The sequence below is a fragment of the Drosophila novamexicana genome, unplaced genomic scaffold (assembly GCF_003285875.2).
Source record: "Drosophila novamexicana strain 15010-1031.04,08,12 unplaced genomic scaffold, DnovRS2.1 tig00000932-arrow-arrow-pilon, whole genome shotgun sequence".
In the NCBI taxonomy this organism is placed as follows: domain Eukaryota; kingdom Metazoa; phylum Arthropoda; class Insecta; order Diptera; family Drosophilidae; genus Drosophila; species Drosophila novamexicana.
Window position 1 is genome coordinate 1,147,637 of NW_020824832.1, and position 22,329 is coordinate 1,169,965.

The following is a 22,329-nucleotide window of genomic DNA, read 5'->3' on the forward strand; positions in this document are numbered from 1 at the left end:
AAAGGGGAGTTCGATATCGATTCATATCGATTGCTTGGAGACGGGCAGGCTCTAGGTGGACCTAGGTTTAAGATTTCAAGTCTCTGTACGTTGTACGTAGGTTCTGAGTTCGAATCGTTTACATACATGCGGAGAGACGGACGGTCATTGATATCCATTTTCAATGGGTTCAGGGTATTAAAATAATTTTGACCTCTTAAGATCAACTATTAAAAACACATCTGGTGGAAAAAAATGTTAAATTTCATCATTTTTATTTTAGATTTAATTTATTTTACACTTTTTAGCAAAGTATTTTGTTAATTACAATGTTTGTTGTTGCTGTGATTTATATTTATTTTGTTATAGTATAATCATTTTTAATAAATGTATATTAAGTTACAAAGTAGCAAATTAATCAATATAAAAAAACATGTTTGGTTAAACAATGAAGAAAAAAATAATTATTAAAGAAATAATTCAAAAAAGACAAAATCGAAATGGTTTGTCTTAATACAATGCACATATGTACATACATGCAGAAACTCATTTCGCGCTATTTTACAAGTATTATATTGTAACCATTGTATTGATTATAGATTATTGTATTTCTTTGCGGGATTTTGTTTCTTTTTCTTTGTAATTATAACTAGTTTTACTAAGGCTTGACTTACACTTAACTTAACTAGGTTGCTTTCGTGTTTTTTACTTAATTTTTGTTTTGTTATTTGCATTTAAGAAATTGCATGTTTTATAATAAACGATATCAGCAATGTGAACATTGCTTCCACTCGCCATCAAATAAAATTATCTTTAAAATTTACAATCGCTTTATTATCTTGTCGGCTCTCATATAGAGTATCCATATGCACACAAATATGCATGTGTTTTATATAATATTAAAGAATTATTAATTGGCGATGTCGCCCTTGATTTTAGGCTAAGACTTAGACTCTACGTCATTACACTCGGTTCGCGATATACACAATTAATGCTTGTGTTTGTGTTGCTCCTCTCTTCATTTATAATTTTAATCACAAAAGTTTTGGAATATTCTCCCTACCTCCCTCCCTCTTTCTCCGTCTCGCTCTCGCTCTGCCTCTCTTTCTCCCTTTCCTTCTCCCTCTCTCTCTTTCGACATTTTACACACTTATTTTACAATTTCTTCCATGTAGGAATCTACACACATACACGGACTCGCGCTCGCACAACTCATTGCTGCTGACGGAAAAATAACAAAACCAGAAAGAAGGCCAATATCGGAGCTTGGCATTTAATTTTTTTTGCTGATGTATACGTTTTTTTTTACTGTGCCTGCGCACTTACCGAGCGCGTCATAGCAACCGCTGGTTAAAAGGCAGCGTCATGTTTCTGTTTCGTTTTATTTCTATCTATATCTTTTTACAAGGGCCTAAAGGAGACGGCTGAATCGCCTTTCCCTTCAATTAATTTTTTTATTTTTGATTGTGCGGCGCATTTGAACGTTTAACGGCAGTAACACAAGCACAGACACCACTTTGTTTTAGTTATTTGTTTACCATTGATATTATATAGGTAACAAACTACGCGATTTAAAAACACAAATTGTATATGTACATATATATTGTGAATGGTTTCATGGTTACACATATAAATTTATGCAAGGCTATGAACTAGACCATTGGATTTGTTTTTATACGTGCCATACAGCAATGTACATACAAGGCTTACACGCATGTATACTTTATACATTAAATGTTCGATTTCTTCTGTTAACGCATTTGTGAAGGCATTTGTTATGTGCAGTTACATTTCGACTTAAACAAATGTTAATATACTCTGTATTTGTATCTATGTGTATGTGTAGGTGTTTATAATTTACAAATGTTTAACCCTCTCTCTCGTTCTCTACGATTGTTGGGCGGCGGCAACTCTTGTAAAAAATATGCGTATTCCAAAGCTTATAAAAAATGTAGACTACAATCTAAATGTTAATAACCTAGTAAATAGTGTACGCCTTACGACTAGCTTCCTACAGCTAAATGTATGTGCCTAGCGTTAATAAATAGCATTTATTAAAATTTGAATATTCAATATAATAACATTTTATATTCTGCCTTCGGTTTCAGTGACAAATGTGAACGAGGCACAGAAAATAAAATTAAATTAAATTAGAACCGATGTTTTTAAATATGATTCTTGTTTTTCTTTTACCAGCTATCACAAAATGAAATACTAAATAAATTATGGTATGTATTTACAATTGATAGCAAAAATGTATTGTACATGTATGCATATGCGTATGAAAAACAAAGGCATAAGAAAAATACCGCACATACGCACGGCTAACTTTATGTGATAAACGAGCCTGAAAAATGTTTAATAAATTTTGACTACTGCCTAAATTGTTTTTATGTGGGTTATTTGGTCGTTAGTGTTATTGGGGTTGTAGTTGCATTTTCTACTAATCTTATTGTTGTATGTCAATTGGAAGTTGATAAAAAAAAAAAAATGAAGCGACTTGTAAAACGGTATCTAAATAAAAAGTATTTTCTAAACGTGTTCCCAATTAAAGCTCCTATAAGGAGCAGATATTAAACTGACAACCGCTAACTAAGCTTATGAATTGGTAGCCGTAAACCACTGTACACATGCGTTCATATAGTCTATATTCTTTCGAAAGTTATGATAGTCCTAACACATGGATTTTATTATTATTATTATTTTTTTTGTTTGTTGCGTGTCTCTTGATTTAGAATGATCATTTTTTGACTTAAAGTTAGGTAAAAAATTAACTTTTTAAAATAAGAATAAATTAGCTTCAAAACTATTTGCATCATTGAAATTGTTGATTTAAGACAAGTAGGTCAAATCGAATTTACGTTGTATAAACGACTTAAATAAATAAAATGTATAATGAAATAATGTACTAGCTTTAATGTACTATTCTTTAGATATAATATGATGTACTATTTTCTCCTTATTTTCTGATACATTCTGCTTTTCGTTTACTTCCAGCATCTTTAGAATTATATATTTATATTGTGTTGTATATATTTTGCATACTAAAGAGAAAACATAATTGAACGTTTTACGTCTACAAAAAATATATTACCCATTTGCCAAAGTTTCGAGCAAGTCTCCTAATCGATTGCACTCAACATTGATAGAAGTTTTTGAATACGTAAATTATAAAAAAAAATATTTTCGCCCTTACGATGAGCATACATATGGTACATAAGAATCAGAATCATTATTACAATTTTGCATTTGCAATTACAGATGCTGTCTGTGCTTTTTTAAAGTTCTAAATTTATAAATAAAAGTGTATATAAACGCGTGGTTGCAATCCTCCTGCAAATGCATGTCAAAATGTCAACACAACCTGAGGCGCAGAAACAAAAATAAACTAAATTACATAATAGTTGACAGCCGATAGCTGATAGTAAACATATCTCTACATAAGAAAGTACATAATTAATACATAATGATAAACACACAATGTTTTTGTAATAATTTGTATAGCCACCTAATGCAGAAGAATCAACACCTTCAGCATAAGAGCACAAACGACAGGGCCAAGCATCAAAAGTAAAGGGACTGCGATGACTGTTGCGTTTGTACGTTATATTTATAGGTGTTGTTGCTGATTTTGTTGTTGGTGTCATTGCCGTTGCCATTGGCGATGTTGTTGCACTAGAGCCGCTCCACGAACTTGCTCAGCTGATCAGAGGCATCAGGCAGAGAGCCACCGGCATTCCCCACGTTACCAGCATTAACACCAACACTGACACCGCTAACGCCCACATCCTGAGGCACGGCCGGCAGCGGTGACTGATGATGCATGCCGTGATTATGCAAGCCATCGTGTGGCCCTTGAGGTGCCGGTGAATGACTGCTCATTACATGATGCGGCGAGGGCTGCGCGCGCGGCGATGCAGATGGACCGCGTGGGGATGGCGCAGACCTGGGCGAAGGCGTTGGCTGTGGCGACCGTATCGGTGGAGAGGAGCGAGCCGTCTGCATTAGTTGCTGCTGCAAGGTATGCGGTGTTGGCGGGCCCATCACATTTGAGCCGGGTCCAGTTGGGCCGCTACTGCCACCAGGCAGCGCATTTTGAGGATTTGTACTTGTCATACCCCCACCACCAGCTGCTACAGCCTGCATCATTTGCTGTTGTTGTTGCTGCTGCATCGGCTGTTGCTGCATTCCTGGTGGTATTACACCCATCTGTTGTTGTTGTTGCTGTTGTGCCACAGGCTTAACCCCTGCACCCCCGACGGTCTGCTGCTGTTGCAGCATGTTGGAGGCTGCCGCATTGGCCATGGAATATTGGTCAGAGACGGTTCCAGCCGCACCGCTTCCAACAGTTGTACCGGTTACTTGTACACCGGTAACATTTCCAGCGCTTCCTGCATTAAAGTTGCCAGTTGTGCCGCCTGGAAATTGCGGTTGACCAGCAACGCCCATGTGTGGACCGCGTTGGCGTTGTGGATATGGTGGCGGATATTGATTCATTTGCATATAGCGCATCTTAGTCCAGTTTTGGTTTGGCACCTGAGCAAAAAAGATAGCATATGATCAGTAAATGACAAATTAAGATAAAGTAGACTGTGATGACTGATTGGTGATCAATCCACAGCCTGAAAACTTTTGGAAAATTCTGCCCGCAAGGGTGGAAAATTGTTGGAAATCGGTTGAATTGTTGTTGTCTTTCAGCTTTAAACGCACTTTCAAATATTATTCTGTAAAAGAACATTGGAAATGCATTTAGCACTTTTCGAAAAATTGACCCTCCTCTAAAAGCTTATATACATGTTTCACCGATTTTGGTAAGCCCCTATGACAAACGTAAAAGAATAGGCTTAGGACAGATACATTTGATAAACGCATTTTCAAAAATTCATCATAAAATTCTTAAGTTGTGTGTGATTCACCGATTTCGGGAATTCAAATTGTAAAAGAGAACAACAAATACGCAATAGCAATATATAAAATAAAAACTAAAGGCTCAGCTTTCTATAGGTTGTATTAATTTCATTCATTCGCTCAATATGCAGCAAAATTTTCATTGATCACCATAAGGAACAATAGCCGCTTTTATGTGGACATTCGATTTGGTTTATTTTTAAATATTGTATTTGTAATAAAGGTAAAATGAATAAATACCAGCTTGTTTTGAATGACCACCACTCATAATTACTGTTGTTACTCTATAAACTCTGAGTTTCATTACGCCTAAGATAAAGTTCAAATTGTGACAGGGCTTGAGAGGGAGTATTAATACTACTTTACTTACCATGCCCCCCTGATTGGTAATACCCGGCGGCAAATTTGGCAACATCATAGCTGTATTCTGCATGTTAGCCATGCGCTGATGCGGAGGTCCCTGTTGCGGCTGTTGTGCAGCCTGCATTAGGCTGACTTGCTGCTGTTGGCCAGGTCCCATTTGCTGTGGTCCAGGGCCAGGTCCCTGCTGCTGTTGATTCATCATATGCTGCATTTGTTGTTGTTGCATCACCTGCTGCTGTTGTTGTTGCTGCTGCGGTGTTTGTGGTCCATTGCCAGCTTGCAGTGCGCCTCCGGCTCCACCAGCTCCGCCAGCGGCAGCATTAATTTGGCTCTGCTGGCGCTGCTTTATGATGGCCGCCATTATTTGCGGATTCTGCTTTAGTATACTCAGTATGTGCTGATTACTCTCATTAGTCGGATTGTTTTTGATCTTCTGCATGATTTGAGCTAGTGTTTGCGTGTTGAGTGGCGGTCCATTAACCATGTTGGGCCCCGCCCCTCCAGTTCCACCACCGCCTACACCTTGTGCGCCTGGTGGGCGAACACCGCCTCCAGAGGTTGCAGCACCAATCGGCGCACCTAAGCCTATACCATGAGCTGCTCCGCCGCCGCCCATGCTGACGCCAGCTCCTACTACGGGCATCTGACCAGCCCCAACGCTGCCACCCACTCCAACACCGACGCCCAGCTGATTGGATGGTATGCCCAACATCTGTTGTTGCTGTATATTTTGCTGCATCAGTTGGTTTGGCTGACGCATTCCTTGCTGATTAGGCGTATTGTTAGCATAACGTTGTTGAGGACCACCGCCTCCACCCCACTGATCCATTGGTAGTAGATTATTAGAATTCAATACATTGTTGCAATTTCCCCCACTGGGCATCTGTCCACCACCGGGTACCACGCCTACATTTCCAGCAAGCTGATTGCCGACCATGCCGCCCATCGCGCCTTGGTTTGGTACGCCTACACCCATGGGCCGTTGCATTACAGGTGGAGCCATTGGTACGCCTTTCCCAAAGCTACCGCCATGCGGCACTTGTTGGCGTGCTGCTTCCTCCTGCACCTGTTTGACCACTTGTAGGACATTTGGCGACGGCGAGTGACCACCGGGCTTCATGCCAATGCCTGGTTGGTGTGGATGTGGCGAGGTCATACCAGCGATAACAGCACCAGAAACCGGAGACGGTACCGGCACTGTGGATGGACTCATGCCACCGCCACTACTTGGCAATATAGTAGCCGGCCCGGACATTACTTGTTGACTGACTGCCACACCAGACATTCCCACTACTGGCACACCAACTCCGACGCCACCTGCTGCAACTACAGGGCCGCTTACTGCTGGTCCGGGTAAAGCAGTAGGAGCTGCGGTTCTGGACATGAGGGCGACGCGGCGGCGCAGTAATTGTTGCTGTTGCAATCTGGAATTAGGAAATTGGAGTTTTAGTTAAATGCACAATTTTAACCTGCTGGTTTCGTATGAAAAACTTTGTTTAATATGTATGCATGCATGCATACGTTAGACTACTATAGCTGCCATTGTCATATAAGAACAAAAGATAAGAAAGGTGTTTGTAATAAAATAAATCAGTCTGCCACCAATTGCTTCGTTTAGTCAAAATATAAAGAAACGACTACTTGAGGCTTATAATAACAAGATACACTAAATGTGAAGTATGGTGAAAGTTCTAGGGATTTTATCTTCAATTTATCTGAAAGCTTGTACTGAATACATTTTTCAGGCTAGTTTAAAAGCAAATGAGAAAAGAGGATATCTTCGGCCCGCCGAAGATTTAATACCATTGTAGACATTTGCAGACGTAAGATTACTAAAGGTCGTAAATGCTGAGTTTGATAAAAAAATATCTCGGAAATATTGACCATAAAAGAACACCTTCTTCGAAAGATGGTTCCTACAGTACCGTTCCTAATAAAAAAGGTTTTCATACAATAACCTACTTTTTTAGTTCTGATACTAAGCTTTTGCTAATATGTATTAACAAATGCCGAGTTTGGTTAAGATACCTTGATAAACAAAAAGGTTTTTCATACAAGAATCTACTTCTTGATGTACTAAAAAATACTGAGTATGGATATGTCTCCTTTTATGCGTTACACATTTCATGACGAAACGATTATACCCTCTACAATGGTATAAAAAGAGCAATCTGTTGGCTCAGCAGCGTTTAAATAGCTGTCAAGATGCAAATTCTTCATAAATACATAAATAACACACGTTATTGATGTACATAAACCAGCCAATTATATAGCTATACCTGTCTGTTTATTAACCTGTCTGTTCCTATGCCAACTAGACTAGCTTTAAATCAATTTTTATGAAACTAAGATGAATAATTTCGGATCGGATCACTTTATCACTAAGCATACAATATTGTTATTTTATGATTAGTGATTTTATCTTATTAAAACTATTGTCAGTAAAGTGTTTCTGTTAATAAAATGTTAATTTACCAAGCTTAACAATAACAAGCTTCATTATACGGTCAAAATCTCATCAAACAATTCGTCAACCATTTAGGCCCATTCGGGTTCAAACTCATTTGGAATGACATGTTTGATACTTTCTTGAAACTGCCCCCTGGGTTGAAATGGGAATCAAAGGTTTTATAAGCCGCTCAAGGTTAAGCGATATTGGAAAGTCCACCCCCAATTTCGACCAATGCGGTGTATGCTAATTGTTTCAATTTTATCTTTATCTTTATATACTCTTTCCACTAGCTTTTCATAAATTCATTGAAGGCATGTATGACACTTTCGCAAGTGGGTGGAAAATTGTCCTAATTTTAATATACAAAATTGGGCGTGGCAAAGCTGATAAAATACGGTAATATCATAACAAAACTCATATGAAAACTAACAAATTATGGCAATGTAATGCTGTCATTATTGCTGAGGTGGGTTATTGTCTGACCTTTACATTATACCATTTAAATGAATCTAAAAACCAAATTTAAAGACTATAGCCCTTTTTTAATACATTTTTAAAAGCGTGGGCAGGTTTACAAAAACTTATTTTCTGTATCTGTGTATGCTATACAAGAGTCTACATACCAAATTTAATGTCGCTATTTCTATATGTAAAACAGTTTGTCAGCTGATAGCTGATCATCGTGCAGCATAACTCGTTTTTGAAGATTTTTGTACAAATTCATTTGAGGTGCGTTTCGTTTTTGGATAATCCAATCCTTCTTTAGACGTATTTCACAAAATGCAAGCTTCCTGGGTGGAAAACTTGGATCAAGGACTTATGGGGTAACTTTTAGGTTGTTTCAAATTAGAAATTAAAGAGTACGTGTTTTAGCACGTTTGGAAATTCCAACCACAATTGTGGTAAATTGCAGGAAAATTTGCTATTTTTTGTTTACCAGTTGTTAAGTTCAAGATAATACAGGTATAATTAAATTTTCTAATGGCGGGAACTAGATGAAAAATTGATATCTAAAATTTCGAGCACAAAACTTGCCACAGGCAAGTGGAAACCGGGCAAATTTTCAAATATTTGAACTCGTACTTCGTTCTAAACTTCATTTGGCTCATTGCATTCATATTGTGAAGATCAAACGATCTTGATTTTGAGTTAAATGATTCTAATATTGAAGCTCCTAGTAAAACAAGCATTTTACGATTGGCGAAAGCCACGTGAGTCAATGCAGTTATTATCATTCCAGGAAATCATTGTACTAAATCTATCATATACAAATATTGCGTTCAGTTACTTACTTTTGCTGTAGCTGCTGCTGTTTTAGTTTGTGCTTAATGTTAGGACAGAAGGGCACTGGGCACTTTTGCTCCTGACAGTGTTTAGCGTGATAACAGCATAGGGCGATCAGCTGTTTGCATATGGGACAGCCACCATTTGTCTTTCTCTTGCAGTTCTTTGTATGCTGGACTACCCGTTTCATCTTTTGACACGAAGGCAAACGGCAATTGGCATCCCGACATTGACACGCATGTACCAGGGATTGAATGCATCGTTGAATGGACTGTTTGCGTGCCTCCTGAGGATTTGCCTGCTTAAGATCAGCCGGAGCCGAGCCATCGTCAAGATCAAAACCGAGTTTTTCCATTTTATGTGGATGTCCAACCTTCTCCTTGCACACCGTGCAGAGATCGAAATCCTATAACCCAAAAAAGTAATATAAGTCAGATAATGCTTAAAAATTAATTATGATTTAGAGAGCATCAGTTTAAAAAAATAAAAAAAAAACCAATCGATCTTACATCACAAACTGTACAATGGTAGCGCGTCTCTACTGCCGTCTTGCAGTTGTTGCAGGTATAAACAAACTTGTCCTGGCCCTGATTGTGCAACTCGTACAACATTGATAGTGTGGAGAACTGTGCGCGTCGCAATGATGAAAATTCGTAGTGCTTGTCACGGGCAAGTGTCAGGAATGCATCACGTCCATCCATCAAATCACAGGTGAGCAACGGATCAGGATCTTGTATGGGCTGTGTACGCAAATTAAATTGGTTTAAGAAAACAAGTGATGGGCATAGAGTCGATTAATGTGTTTAAAGTTAAAACTGTAAGACTTACAGCTAGACTTGCTGCAGACTGCGCCGAGTGTAAGCGTATAACAAAGAAAACTTCCTTGTGCTTCTCCATGGTTGCATAGATCTTGGCGGACAAATCATTTCCCGACTGATGCTCATTGGATTTTTTACTATTCTTGCGCTGTGCTGCTTTTGATTTGTTGGACTTCTTGGCCTTTTTCTGTCCTTTTTTTTTGCCATCGCCACTGACTTCGTTGTCCTCAGCGGAAAAAAGCTGCAGTTTTTACAAAATTAAAAATTATGATTTACCAAAAGTTAATTAACTTCTAATTGTTAATTTTAAAAACGTACGTTGGCAGCAGCAGCAGCTTCGGCGGCCTCGGCCTGTTTGCGTTTTTCCTCTTCTTCCTGGTCCAGTTCTTTAATGCTTTCCTCAAGTACGTTCGGCCAAAAATCCCCCTCAAAATAGGGCAATTCAGCGGCCGAACCGAGTTTATCTTCCATGGCCTGTTTAAGTATGTCCTTGTAGTCCTGTATGATGCGCTCAATCATGCCTTTGTCGAGCATCTTTTTGTACCACTCTTGCAAACGTTTCGGTTTAGGTATTTTCTGATCAGTCGGATGACAATGAAATATATAGTCGTCCCCTTCAGAGGGCGGACACGCCCAAATGTGCGCCATCGTATAGCCCAGCTGCTTCACATAGTCCATATAGCCGAGTAATATTTCGTGGTAAACCGCAGTGCGATATTGGCGAGGTCGAAAGAAATGCACAGAATCGAGATAAGCAATATAGACGCGTCGAGTATTAGGCGCTGGGCATTCTGAACCATATTCCTGTACGTGCATACCAAAGAAGCAGACATCAATGCCATCCACTTCTTCAAAGGCAAATAAGGCCTTTGCCCGATATGGAAACTCTTGCATCATTTCACCGCCCTCAACAAACCGACGCCGCATGCCAGGTTTAACCTCAACGCATTTGTCCGATGAAGACACCACTCGTATGTGCACCTCACCAGCGCCAGCTTCTTTCTTCTTTAGAAAATTGTTTACACGTGTCTCAATGTACACACCCAGTTTGGTGGTAGGCAATCGCTTGGCATTGAATTTGTTCTCCTTTCGTTTTGAGTTCTTCTTTTTTAAACAATTATCACATACAAAACCGCCCGGCCATATTGAATCAAGCCAAAGCACACAGATCTGATGTTGCTTGCGTCCGCACTCCTGGCAATCAACGAAGGGCTCCAGCTCTAAATGGTCGTTCTTCATCTCTTTGAATTGGTCCTTTTTAATTTGGCTAGGTATAAATAATATTAGCTTATTTGTTATTTTGATTATAGTGATTAACTTCTATGCTTACGTTTGTGACTGAAGTGGATCATCGCCCAGAGTTACAGTGTCTCCTTGTATGTCATTAAAGCACTTTTGGCAGAACGTGTATCTATTTGAGGCAACACCGTATTCCTTTAGACTGTGGTGATTTTCATGGCAACAATTTACGAGTTGATGGCAATGAGCAATGGCAATAGGCGATGACAATTGGACAATTGATAATACGCACGATTTACGAAATGAGAGTCAAATGAAGCAGAAATAAAACGAAAATTTCACATACAAACAGCAACAAGTAAACCGTGTACATATTGAGATATATGTATGCAATCATGCAAAATAGTTAGTTTGATTTCAATTGATGCAGAGTTCATTTTTAACATAATTATATAGCAAAATCAAAGATTTGTATTGTTGGTGGTTTTTATATAAAAATAATAATAAAGAAAATCCAAGTATTTATCATTAGAAACTTAGAATACGCATATGAAAATATATATATGAGAAACATCTAATTTATCCAAATGATATAATTTAAAACTTATTTATAGGAATTGTTAGTTGGATTCCGTATATTTAAAAACTGATTTACAATTTACAATAGTACATATAACAAATATGCATACATACGTACAAAAGCAAATCAATTTAAATGCAAGTAAACACAATTGTATGATTGCGTACACACACAAGTTTTATTGTTTTTCCTCGCATAATGAGTTAAAATACACTATAAGGAGCTTAAGCTTCAAAAGACTGGCAAAGCATGTACAAATTTAAGTCAGTCTGCTGTCACAAAGTGAAAATAGTATATTGGTTTTGGATTGGTTTCTTGCTTAAAGCTTGAGTCTCGTAGCCTATGATAAAGCTACAATGCCCCATTGGGGGCATGTTGAAATAGGAAATTCTATATCTATATATATATTTTTTAGATAAACTGCAAATATTATACAGATGCACATTTTGCAAGCGTGACAGTTCAGGAAAGGTTATGCACTTTGTATTATATATACAAATATGACGATGCAAAATAAAAACACATGCATATGAAAACATAATCGCTCAGCGATTATAATTTCAGAAGAGCTACAGACTTTAAAATTTGAACATAGGTTCTCTCCTAGTGCTTGCGCAGTACGAGTTTGCTTGCACCGTTTTTAGCAATACATAAAAATCGATATCGAAATCGTTGTTTTTGACCAAATCTGACATGTAGCTTTCATTTTAAAGTTACCGTCATCCCTGCCTAATACATAACACGCTTTAATCCAAACAAGTAAGAGGTTCTAGTCGGGAACTCCCGGAAATACCCTGAACCCTCTTATTCCAACACCAAATGCAGTTCGCGCAACGCACTCGCTTGAAGTAAGATAAGTTAAAAAAAAAAGGTTCCCTTGATAGGGTTCGAAGTCACAACCGACCGCATTACTTTCTGACGGCTCTACTGAACAGCCACAACAGCCCAAAAAAACTCGCGACAGACCGCACCACTTGCTATTCTTCTACTAAACAGCCACACCAATAATTGAGTATTATTGAGAAAAAAACGAAGCAGCACAGAAAACAATGGTAATTGCAATGCTGTTAATTGAATTCGAAACAGACGTGCATGAATGTATGTGTGTACATGTATACAAGAAATTCTTCTGCCCCATTCAATTGCGCAGTAAAACACACACTTAATCGGTCTTAATGAACTTTTCTACAGTATATCTTATTGTACCATAGAATATTTGTGTATTCTCAAAAAGTCAATTGCATTAAAATGGTGGCTTAAATTGGTGGACAATATAAGTTGGGTTATTAACTATTAATTTATAACTCTGCGGTGGTAGCGGGGAGGTGGCGATATGTACATACTTGATATATACATAACATTCTTTAAGCAACATATCAACTCTAACATAACTCTCTAACTCTTAATATTTACCCAATTTGCTCAAGAAACAGGATGTCGATATCGATTTTTATCGATTGCTTAGAAGCGGAGTAAGTTATCGATAAAAATAAATCATGTGGAACTATCCACAAATTTAAGCCCCCAATTTTAATGCAGTTGTCTTCTTGAGAATATACAAATAATCTATCGCACAAACAATAATAGTAATATTTATATTTTTTTACCCATTAAATTGAGAGGAATGTGTATTTTTGGGCTTAAGCAAGCCAGCGGTTCTAATTCTGTAGAAAGTTCAGCGTATCTCAGTTCGAGGCAGTCACAACTAGTGCATTCCTATTATTCTTAGTGCTAGCGTCCTGTTTTAAATTACTATCGTTTCCTAACATATTTGTCATTTTTACATTTTTAGTTTTTTTACAGTTTTTCTATAATAATTAAAGTTATCTGTATATACTACTCTAGAAGCTATATATCAAATTTGGAGGCTCTAACCATTAAAACCTAAAAGATTCCGGCTATACGCCATGAAGGAATTTTACGCATATTGTTACAAAATTACCGGACATGTTCAGATAATAACTTCAATATGTGTGTAAACACTGCAGACATGCATGGTGGTTTGCGAAAGCCCCAAAAAAAAAACTGTCCTTTGAACGAAACTTAGTTTGTGTTATTGAATAACGCGATCCCCATTAAATACTATCATTGTGGCTGTGTATAAAGTAAAGTTTAAAAAAAAAATTGTGTTAGATAATTATATATGCTGATTCCTCATTTTGGTCTGTTTCCATAATTAAATAGCTAATATGAGGTTACAACAGAATCTGTTTTAAACTTCAATACAACCATTGACATTATTAAAGCTTATATTTATAACATATATAAATCACATGAAGAAACAAAATAAACATTTGTATATGTGTGTATGTATGCATTTGTGTTATGTATGCTTGTATCTATGTGGACATGTATGTGCTGTCGGTCTGGCGCTAAACTCACCTGTTTTGGTAGCTGTAGTATTTGGCATCTCGTGGTATCGTACACAGCTGTTTGCCATAACAGCATAGCACCTGCGGATTGAATGTGTACTTCCGACCACAACAATACCCCAATGCTTGCATCACAGGATCTATTTCAGCCTCGAACACCTCTGACAACTATATTTAATAAAAAAATACATAAATATATGGTGGATTATAATTGCAGAAACTATTTTGTTGTTGCATGTACACATATTAGGGCTATATTAATTCAATTTACATTCATTTAGTTACTCTCCGTTTTTTTCGATGTAATTCCGGTAACAAAACCTATGCAAAACTTCAAGATGATAGCTTTGCAACTGAGACTTGTTCGTATAAAAACGGATTTACAGACGGACATAGCTATACATATATAGACTTCATAATTCCGATTTTTTGATGGATTAAGGTTTAGGTTAGTCTCTATTGTTTATAATTCTTTTTTGAATTCTTATTATTGTTCATGAAATTAGGTTTGTATCAACTGTTTTGGACATCTTTTTACTGTTGCTTCTTTTTTTACCTAGCCTTTAATTCTCGATCACCGTGTACTCGATTTTTTCAAGGAGCTGTATTATATATAGCATCGTTATCCTCATGGAAGATACACCTTAGTAGCATATTATGTTTAGCATGGCTCAGTATCGTATTCCACAAGATATTTCATAGCAAAATGGGAGTAGTGTTAGAAACTTAACATTTTGCTCCAAAGCTATACGATGGGAAATACCCAAGACGCTTACATGGAATTCTTCTCCATAAGGACGTTAACATGCTCACAAGTTATTTTCGAACGGATCAATTTTTTACATCACTCCATAAATATATGCATATAAAAGCATGTTGAGGTAGTGTAGTTATTATTTTTACAATAAGTTATATGCATTTATATTCAAAACACATATGATCGATTATCGATCGTTATATCTTAATATACAATAGCCTTACCTTGGTGCAGTAACGATAGACACGTGATGTTTTGCGGTTGTAAAGCCATGCATTGTCAAACATTAGCCACACATCGTCTACATACTCCCAGGGGTCACTATATTTGCCATTAAGTATGTTATTGCGGATGGTACCTAGATCCATGGGTTTTTTTACAATCTCAAAGTAGTCGGGTATTCCCAAAGCTTGTGGATCGACCGGATAACGAAATGGCACCGACTCCGGTTCCTGACGATAAAGCTTATCCAACGTCGGCAGTAATGCAGTGCGCAGCTCTTCTGGGTTAAATTCTACAAGTATCAAAGCAGTCAATTAGTTTTCAAAATTTCTTGTAAATTAGAATAAAAGACCAAGTGTTCTTCTACGTTTTAACAGTCTACTAGCCAATTATCTCCCTAATTTTAATTCGTAGGTGCAACAAAATAGAATTTCTTAAATATCTCCTTATTTTTGTAACCATTGAAAATTGGTAGAGTAAAGGATCTCTGATCCGAAAAGGATAAATATTTTTCATCAGGGGTCATTGTAGGGTTATGTTCGTCTAGCTCTCGATAAAAAATATTTCAATTTCTGGGTACCCATCCTTCGAACAACTATTGTTGTCTCTTTTTAAATTATGTTTTTTCTTTTTTTGGCATTATCTTCCCATACTACTTCTACACTTAAAGCTAGAGTAAGTATCCGAAAGAAAAAAATTAAACTTACGGCATTTTTTCTTCTTGTCGCCAGCATTCGGTGCGAGTGGCTCTGGAACCATTGGTTTGGTCTCAGATTTAATTTTGATATCTGATGCAATTCCCGCAGAAACGCCATCAATAGCACCATTAATATCATCTTTGCCATCGCTTCCACCGCCACCATCTCCATTCGCGCCCGTAGCAATGCCACTGACAACCGCTGATTCATCCACATCCATAGGCTCTGACTTGATCTTTACGTCACCAGCGACTCCATCCTCCGACTTAAGGTCTATTTTAAGCATGCTGGTACCATCATTGTTTACATTTTTGCCTTTTCCACCTGTCGAGCAATCCATTTGTGAACTATCGCCATTGCCACCGCAACTATCGTCCATAAACTCCTTTTTGATCTCATCCTCTTGCTTAATAGACTCCAGTTTACCTTTTGATGACATTCCACCACCTCCACTACTACCACCACCATTACTCCCATTTGTATCATTAGCACCAGCTGGCGACGGCGTCTCATCGTCGTTATCACGCGCCGCCGCCTCCAGTGCAGCCATCTGAGATGATAAACTACTCGAGGTGCTCATCACGCGGCCTGTAGCAGTGTTGTCGCTATTGCTGCGTGCCACCAGCAGCACCGTGCTGCTTACCGGCGTTGAATTTACATTGCCACTTGTTGCAGTCGTTGATGTTTGTGTTGCCCCTGATGCACAACTTATGGGAGTACTGACAACCGCTGTAACCGCTGTCGTTGTGATTACAGAATTGCTGGTGCTACTAATGTTGCTACTATTACCGCTATTTGCACATGTAGCTGCTGCCGAAGCGGGAGTACTGCTGGCTGCCAACCCTGAAGCGCTGGTAGCCGGCACTGGCGAGGTAGGTATATATGGCGGTGTTGCTGCTCGATTACTTAACGGCTGCATGAGACTGCTTACAGAGGGCGGATTGTTTGATGGTGTGCCAATAGGTCCGTTCGACATGAAACTAGGCGAAGGACTTGGGGCTGTCACAGTCCCGCCACCAATGCCACCAGCACCAGCACTAGGTGCTCCTGCAGTGAGTGCATCCAGGCTGGTGGGAGTGGGCGGCATATTATTTAGCACACTTCCAGGTGGCTGCTGAGCCTTTTGCTGCATGGGTGAGCTAAATGCATTCGATTGCTGTTGCAGCTGTTGTGGCTGCTGGATAGGCGTAGCATTGCTAAAGGGTGACTGTGGTAATAGCATGGCTGCGTTTGCTTGCTGTTGATGTTGCTGCAGCAAACGCTGTTTCATTATCTCGCTGATTTGAGAATTCTGTCCACCGGAACTGCCATTGGCATTGATGAACTGCTGCTGTTGTTGTTGAGCGGTCACCGGACTCGTTAATATGCCTGGGCCTCCACCAACTGACGAAGCTGATTGCATGGTCTGCTGCGTGTTAAAGGGAGATAGCACTGGATTAGCTACCATTCCTCCGGGACTTGGACCTGATGGTCCAACCAACATATTGCCTTGAACAGGCTGCTGCTGTTGCGGGAACTGCATACGCTGCTGCTGTTGCTGTATGGCTAGCATATTGCCACCGGGCGAATGACTGCGCATACTTGCCGCTACAGCCACCATGTTGGCTTGTCCGGCTGCCGTCTGCTGCTGGCTAGCGCCGCTCCCCATGCCAGGAGCTTGAGGACGCATCTGCTGTTGAACCATGCCACTTGGGCCACCACCACCACTACCCATTGGACTGATAATAGGACGTACGCCCTGACCCGGTTGTTGTTGAAGCGAATTGTTGGGTACTGATGTAGGATTGACGACACCGCTGTTGGGACCGCCTTGTTGCATTTGCAACATTTGTTGTTGGTGCTGCTCCTTGCGCTTGAGACGTTTTTCCTCTAATTCTTTTTGTATCTTATAGATCTTCTCTGCAAGCAGATGATAGTACTCGGATCGCGATTTAGCCATTTCATACATATCCTTTTCCACTTTTTCGGCATACGAGACCAAATTATGCATGCGCTTGTCCTGCATTGTAGTTGGATCCGATGTCGGAAAGATGGCTTGCACCAGCTTGTGTACCAAATGATTGCGCAAGTCCGCTGTCACCGACTCGCGCCAGTCTTTCTCGCTGTCGCTCCCACTTCCTGGGGCACCGCCTGCACCCCCAGCACTGCCTGCGCTTCCCGCTCCCGCGTTTGATGAATTTGATCCACTTGATGAACTGTTGGCAACTCCTGTGGTATCTGCAGGCATCAAAACGCTAGCACCGGCTGTGCTATTGCCAGTACCTGGCGCGCCTGCTGACACAACGCTGACGTGTGCCTGTACCTGTCCTTGCGATTGAGCCTGTAATTTGAGCTTAGCCATCTGATCCGACTGACCCCCTAGTTGTTGCTTTTCGCCGACGCCTACAAAGTTGGCATTGTTAAAACCAACGTTGACCGACAGTGGCGCTGGAATGTTGCCCAATTGCTGTTGCTGTTGAACATTTTGCTGCGCATTGGGCTGCTGTTCAACCATATTGGGAATCGCGCGCCTGCGTCCAGTGCTAGTATTGCAACCCTGCAGCATTAGTTGTCCACCCTGCTGTGCGGCCTGCGCCTGCTGCTGTTGTAAACTGGTCACATCATTCGACCCGGGTAAAACATTTTGTCCGGGCACAGGCACTCCGCCAGATATTGCACCACCTGCTCCAGGCTGTACACCAAGCACGCGAACAGATGGAGTGCCCTGCATACGAATACCGGGTGGCATCCCTTGCCCCGGCACACCCAACATCCCCGCTGAGACCGGCCCAATACTGCCAACACTCTCAAAGCGTCGAAGCTCTTGTTGCTGCACCTGCTGCTGCTGTGCCAAGTCCGTATTACTCTTAGGTACATTGGTTGCGCCGGGCGTCTGCTGCTGCGGTAACACAATTGCCGTATTTTGTGTGCCGCCAGTTCCGGCGCTCTGTGCCACCTGTTTGCTATCGACGCCGACTCCAACACCGACACCTACGCCCGACGGATTTTGCGAAACCTGTGGTTGGCCTTGTGTTAACTGCTGCTGTTGTTGTTGCTGCTGTAAAGGTGATGCGTTGGCTGCTCCGGTAGGACCACCTCCTGCGCCGCTAGCGTTCTGAAACAGCGAGTGATTCTGGCGGAAAGGATAGCAAATTATGCAATCGGATCGTTGGCAGGTCTTGTAATGGAGCAGTATCTGGCGCGATGAGGTGCAATGTTGCATGGTGCAGTCCTTGCTCTGCTTACATGTGGCCATGTGGGCCAACACGGCTTTCATGGCCTTGCAATAGTTGACACTGCAGACCTCACGGTTGGGATTCATGTTCTCGCGCCGGTTGCACTTGTGGGCATGCAGTAACAACATCAAATGCTGCTGTATTTGTTTCTTGCGTTCATCGGACATGCTGCCTGGTGCCGGAGCAGGCCCGCTAACGGACGAAGCCACTCCAGATGAAATTGCTTGCTGCTGAGATGTTCCTGGCTGCTGCTGTTGTTGCTGAGAATGTCCTAACAGTTGATTGGGTTGCGGCGCGCGTGGTCCCAGTGCACTTTGTTGCGCACTCGGCGGTTGCTGTTGCTGCTGGGGATTCATTTGTGCGTTTGCTGCCGCCAATTGTTGCTGCTGTTGGGGATTTCCAACGAGTCCACCTGAGCCAGGTGGTGGTCCATCTCCACCCAGACTGGACATTGGTACAACTGTGCCAATTGGTCGGTTTCCTTGGGGCATGCCCGCGCTCATATTGGGTGCTACAACGCCGCCGCCACCCCGCTGTGCCATCTGCTGAGCAAGTAGCTGTTGCTGCTGCTGCGGATTGTTACTGCTAGGTGCACCATAGTTACCGACTCCGTAAGGCATATTATTTATTTGGCCTGTACAAAACACATGCGTATAACCACTTGTCAGTGCTTTCAATGTTGGAAAAATGCTTAGTATGTGGGCACTTACCCAGCTGCATGTTTGGGTTTTGCATTCGAGGACCGCCACCGACGCCAACAACACCACCCGGTCCACTGCCTCCGCTCGCTCCAGCGCCCATTAGATGCGGACCACGAAGCAAGTGTTGCTGTCCAACCATCCGTCCCATCATCGGACCATTTTGCATGTGCATACCCTGACTAGGCGCTGCGCCGGATACGGAACTCACACCCACTGATCCGGGCACTGCGTTCATCAAGGAGGCAGCGACAGGCTGCTTCAGTGTATTGACCAAGCCCGTGCCACCTATGGTCCCCATGCCGCCACTGTTTGTCAGGACCATATTGCCAAGATTTCCCTGTGCAATGCTGTTCATGCCTACAACAGAAATATATGAATTTATTGTGTTTTTTTTTAAGCTTGCGACTGTAGGAGAATTACCTGGTATAGCATTCATGCCGTTATTGCCATTATTTGATATGGACATGGGCATAGAATTGACCATGCCCATTTGTGTCGTCACTTGTATGCCACCCGTGTTAGGCGATTGCAAACTGGGTGATTTGCTGCCTAGTTGATTCATGCCAGGCACAACCATGCCACCGCCAGCGCCCTTGTTACCTTGCTGCTGTTGCTGCAAAAAATGCTGCAAATGCTGGTGATGTTGCATTTGACGTAGTTGACTACCAGCAGCGCCGCTACCGGCATTACCACTGCCATCATCCCCGCCGCCACCGGCTCCATTCATTTGTGGTGGCACAACGCCTGACCCAGGTCCCTGAGTAGGAGGTTTGTTTGGTCCGCCAGTGCCGACGCCGGTTGCTGTGGATACAACATTAACGCCGCCACCAGTAGTGCTAAGCTGATCTGACCATCCACTGTTCGAGGAAACCAACTCATCGGGTAGATTTTCTTCCAGAAAGCGTAGAGTCGCTAGGTGAAAATTGTTTAATTAATACATTTTAATGTATTTTTATTAAAAGGACTAGTCCAGAATAAGTAAACTAGAAATAAACTATTATCTAGATACTTTTTGTCCATCATAGTTTAGTATGTACAGTGAACTCTCCTAACTCTATTAGGCGGGCATACCTATTGTCCCAAAATTTATTCCCAAACGATATTTTTTTTTTTTTGTATATTTACAATTTAAAAACTAGGCCCTACCCCCCACCAAATTTGATCTTACGTCTTATCTATTCAGGAATTCTTAAAAACATTAGACATTGCTAGATACATTCGAACACTTACATTGATCTATTTTAGCCCGCTTTTGTGGCGGTTCGTCCAAATGATCGGCCATCATATATATAATTTGTTGCTAGCCTTGATATGGCAGCAAAACGCGTCCTTATGGAAATTAATATGTTTGTCTGCTATGATTGCCTTTAGCAGTACGTAAGTCCGTAAAAAATATAAAAAAAAAACTTCGATTGACGAGTTGAGAAAGTTGACAGTGGGTATGACAAAATTATTTTTGATTGCTTGCGTGTGCGCTGCACAATTTGACAGTTTTCGCACGGATGTGTTTGGTATTTTACTTATGTTTTTCGTTATGCTTTTCTTCTTCTTTTATAAGTTTGAAATGTTGGCAGTCAACACTTGCCTAATAAACTGTTTTAGTAAATTTTTGCATAAACTAGCGGGAGTAGTACACAAATACAACTCCTTTGTTATTGTTTTCGCTGCTTCTGTCGTCTGCCGCTGCGACGAAGACGTCGTCGACGTCGTCCGCGCTATCGTCACCGCGACCGCGACCGTGCCGGCTGAGCACGTCGCTGACTCCGTTGGCTCGCCGTTGAGATCGTTGTTGTAACTGCTCCAGGTACTACTGGCGTCCCATGCGCCAGTAGACGTCGTTACAAGTGCGCGCCTTTGCTCCAGTTGCACCACTTCCCGCCTTAGCCTTAGATTTTTTTGCTGCTGCTGTTTATTAATGCCGATGCTCGTAGTGTTGTTTGTCATACAGCAGCATGCGCACGAGTGCATTTTGTGGGTAGGCGCCAAGTCCACCAAATTGGCCGAATCCAATAAATCGGCTTTAGTGAGGATTCGTAGTTCCTACTCTTATGTCCTGCTGCAACAGCTGCTGCAAGTGAAATTTGAAGATGGAGACGTAAGAAGAAAGGACTGTCAAAGCCAGCAAGCAAATGCGTGCGATGTTGCATTTGCTGCTGCCGCTTTGTTGTGATTTTGTTTTTGCTACTTCTGCTGTACCATTTTACAGCCGCTAATTGTTGATGTTTGTTTTTGCTTAATTTCTTTTTTCTTTCAACTTTTGTTTATGATTTTCATAACATTGCTGTGATACATTTACTTAATGTTGTTGATCTGAAAAGCATTCACATGTCTGCAGTGTTTATGAAGTGGTTGATGTTGCTGTTGTTATCGTGTTTACATTCGCTATATTCCACATTGCACATAACTGTAAAAATATAACAAAGTAATACTTTCCATTAGAGCACGAAACTATAAACACACACACGTATAAATTAAATGACCTATAAGATTCACATTTGATACACAGTCCTCACGCACATCGGAAAAAGTCAACAAATTATGGGAACATAAATTGTTTGAGATTTATTTTCCGAAAGCGGCTACCGTTGCCGCCTGCAGACCAAAAACAACTCGCTGCTTTCTGTTTTTAGGTCTTGTTGTTGGTCGTAGTATTCGCCATCTCGCTGATATTTGTCATCTCCATCTCGCATGCGTCTACGTGTTTCACTCTCACACATACAGATGTGTCATAATTAAATGTG

General features: G+C 40.8%; 1 protein-coding gene across 2 annotated transcripts; it reads right to left on the bottom strand.

Moving 5' to 3' along the window:
• Window positions 1-1,114: 1,114 nt before the first annotated feature.
• On the bottom strand, window positions 1,115-20,873 carry LOC115765206 (CREB-binding protein). 2 transcript variants are annotated; one of them, XM_030708646.1, is made up of 13 exons: window positions 20,819-20,873; window positions 20,009-20,500; window positions 19,598-19,945; window positions 15,682-19,521; window positions 14,977-15,266; window positions 14,006-14,163; window positions 11,135-11,245; window positions 10,123-11,071; window positions 9,815-10,045; window positions 9,496-9,726; window positions 8,995-9,392; window positions 5,258-6,674; window positions 1,115-4,515 (listed from the first exon to the last, which is right to left on the bottom strand). In XM_030708646.1, the coding sequence occupies exons 1-13, from the start codon at window positions 20,871-20,873 to the stop codon at window positions 3,655-3,657; spliced, it is 9,381 nt and encodes a 3,126-aa protein (XP_030564506.1). In that variant the 3' UTR covers window positions 1,115-3,654. The 2 variants fall into 2 exon arrangements, with proteins under 2 accessions (XP_030564506.1, XP_030564507.1); XM_030708647.1 differs by having other exon boundaries at window positions 3,655-4,515; window positions 11,135-11,215.
• Window positions 20,874-22,329: the final 1,456 nt, after the last annotated feature.